The 2,996-nt window shown below is 40.0% G+C and overlaps 1 protein-coding gene across 1 annotated transcript in view; it reads left to right on the top strand.

Annotated features, from left to right (window-relative positions):
• LOC106941653 (NADP-dependent mannitol dehydrogenase-like) overlaps positions 1-647 on the top strand; it is a 24,195-nt gene extending 23,548 nt beyond the window's left edge. Inside the window, exon 4 of the mRNA XM_015024725.1 lies at positions 230-647. Coding sequence (XP_014880211.1) covers positions 230-425 — 196 coding nt within the window. The 3' untranslated portion in view covers positions 426-647. The remainder of the gene's footprint in view (positions 1-229) is intronic.
• Positions 648-2,996: the final 2,349 nt, after the last annotated feature.

Genomic DNA, 2,996 nt, shown 5'->3' with positions numbered 1-2,996 from the left:
CCCCACCTGCGGTAAATATCAATGGTGCCATGTCACCACACTTTCTTTGTGGGATAATTGGTTTTATTTATATCACCAAAGTGATGCCTCCGAAACAACACTGTCACTCCTGGCTTTGTGCTGTGATGCCTTCTGATTTCATTGTAGGTTTCTTTTTTTCTTTCCTTCCCCTCTCTCTCTCCATTTCTCTCTCTCTCTTTTTCTTTCTTTGGCTTTCTCTGTTTTTCAGGGGGATTGTTGACACCCCTCTCATCCACTCGGAGGATCTAAGGCCTCTGCTGCAGCGCTGGCTGTCAGATATTCCTGCTGGAAGACTGGCTCAAGTGACAGATCTGCAAGCCGCAGTGGTCTACTTGGCATCTGACGTCTCCAACTACATGACAGGGCATAACTTAGTCATAGAGGGTGGGCAAAGTCTGTGGTAGAGGCAGTACATGAAACTTTTTCCTCACTCTTTTAGAATTAAACTTGATTTTTGGAGTTTTACAAGATGCTGCTTTTCTGTTTGCTGTCTTAAATGGTACAACTGAACTTTTAACAGATGAAAACTGTTAGCACATTTCGTTACACTATAATCAAATCCTTGTATTTTATCTTGACATTTGTGAGACTGGTGTAAAAAAGCTAATTAAAAATCTGGAAAGTGTGGCATGTTTGTATTTATTTAGACACTACTTAAAGGGGCCCCTTTAAGTAGTGTCCAACTAAATACATGTGTTTTCAATATCATCTGTTTTCAGGCTTGCATGGCTCTTTTAAAGCCCAATCAAGTGAATATATTATTATTTAGTTATATTAAACATGCTTCCTAATTTCCTTTTAATTTGGGGCTCTGTCACTTTAACAACTCCTGCTCTTTCTGGAACTCCACCTTCAGGAACTCATTATAACATCTCTCTGCTATTAACCTCTTAACGTTTTTACCAATGTTGCACTGAGAATTAGCTCATCAGACACGCAGTTCCATCTGCTGGCTAGCTTCTTCAGACTACCTAGCAGCTAATTGCATTAACTGCTGAAGAAGTTGAGGAGTCGAGGGGAGTACTCCTCTAGGACAGTGTTTTTCAACCTTTTTTGAGCGAAGGTACATTGTTTTAATTGAAAAAATCACGAGGCACACCACCAACCAAAAATGTAAACAAAGGCCGCCTATATCACATATATAGTCATTCTTATCAAAGTGTCTTGAATAAAAATCAAATAAACACAAAAATGTATTTTTATCACATTTTACATTTCTTATTTCAAATTGCACGTAACATTTCCACTTCAAAAATACACCTGAACACCTGAACAGCCACAACACTGTGGTCTTAAATTTAAAGAAGTTATAGAAAACTTCAAAGTGTTTTACAAACTAATCCACAAGCATTCTTATAGCCGGAATAAAGAAAATAATTCTTATTCTGAAAGAAGCAATAATATTTGGGAAAGATTTCACTGTTACAATATGAAGATTTGCATGTACAAAATGTCAATATCTGTATATTTTACCCATCTAGTGTGAAACGTGCATATTTGGATGAAAACAGCTGATTTCCTGGCAGAAATTGAAGAAAGACAAATCTCTTCCTCATCAGCTCTCAGTCTCTCTCTGGTTTCAGTTTTTATAGTATCCAGACTTGAGAAGCTCACTTCACACAGACATGTTGTGGGAAATGGACCCATGTTCTTTCCAACTACTGCTGAGCTTCACTGTCTTTTCCATCACTGTCGTCACAGCTAGATACTACCTGTAACATTCATGCATCACTAATTGTCTTATTTTAATGTAAAATGCTCTGTACCTACTGCCATCTAGTGGTAAGAAAATTACATGATTACGCTGCTAGTCACTACTCGAAGATGGCATTATTTGCAGATAATTAATTCATTTCCAAAAAATCTTTTAAGACCAATTACTGTATTTTCCGGACTAAAGAGTGCATCATACTATAAGCCGTACCTTCAAATTACAAAAAAAAAAGAAAAGAAAAAGAAAACGTATATATAAGCCGCTGGTATCTCTGCTGCTCTCGGTTTTCCATAAGGACCCAGCAGAGGGCTGCATCCTAATAAATCTGCTGGATATATTAAGGACGCAGCCCTCCGTCACCAAAGCTGAACCGTGGTTTCGTTCACGCTGAGCTGATGTGCAGCGGCTCTATTTCCCTCCTGTACTGCCAGATCGACAGTCCTCAACTTAAAAGCTGCATCATATGAGTTTGAAAACATTTCTCCGTCGTGCCTCCTGCTAGCATGTGCTTGTTCTAAATGAAAATTAGCGCATTCTTCTTTGATTTACAATTTTGACTTCGAATTATTCACTTCCTGCTAAAGAGCCCCCTGGTGGTTGAAGAAAAATCCACAGAAAAGCCGCACCAGGCTGCATGGTTCAAAGCTTAGGAAAAAAGTAGCGGCTTATAATCCGGAAAATGTGGTACCATAGGTGAAATTGGATAATTTCCACGGCACACTAGTGTGCCTCGGCACAGTGGTTGAAAAACACTGGTCTAGGAGGCAGAGCTTGGCAAGTGAAGCTCTGAGGAGGAGATGCATCTTGAAGGTGGAGCTAAGTCCACCTAGAATGGTTGCCATGGGAGATTAAATAATTTCTCAAACATGCATGAAAGAATCAAGACAACACTCCAAGTATGTTTTTGATGAGACAATAACACCCAAATGCACCCAAGCTTCAACATCTTCATTCATTATCTGAAAATGTAAACATAATGGTACAACTGGGCTAGGAGAGCTTCAGAATAGCTAATGTTCTGGGCAAGAGGTGGGGTCACCCTGGACAGGTCGCCGTCTGTCGCAGACAATTTAGTTGTTAATAGTTTAAATTTGAACCAGAATGTTTCTGTGCCCAGTTTCCATGTCAACCCCGCTGCTCTCTTTGGGTCATGTGTCTCGTGCAGTTTGAGCGTTTTAGTCCACCTCTCCCTCTGACTCTTTCTTGCTACAAGTCCCCCCACCCTCCCTCTGCAGGAAGTGGTGCTGTCGTTCACCATCTT

Source organism: Poecilia latipinna, unplaced genomic scaffold (genome assembly GCF_001443285.1).
Source record: "Poecilia latipinna isolate Pla-1442-1.1 unplaced genomic scaffold, P_latipinna-1.0 Scaffold3792, whole genome shotgun sequence".
Classification (NCBI taxonomy): Eukaryota; Metazoa; Chordata; class Actinopteri; order Cyprinodontiformes; family Poeciliidae; genus Poecilia; species Poecilia latipinna.
Note: the sequence above shows the minus strand (reverse complement) of the source record. Positions and strands in the feature narration are given on the sequence as shown.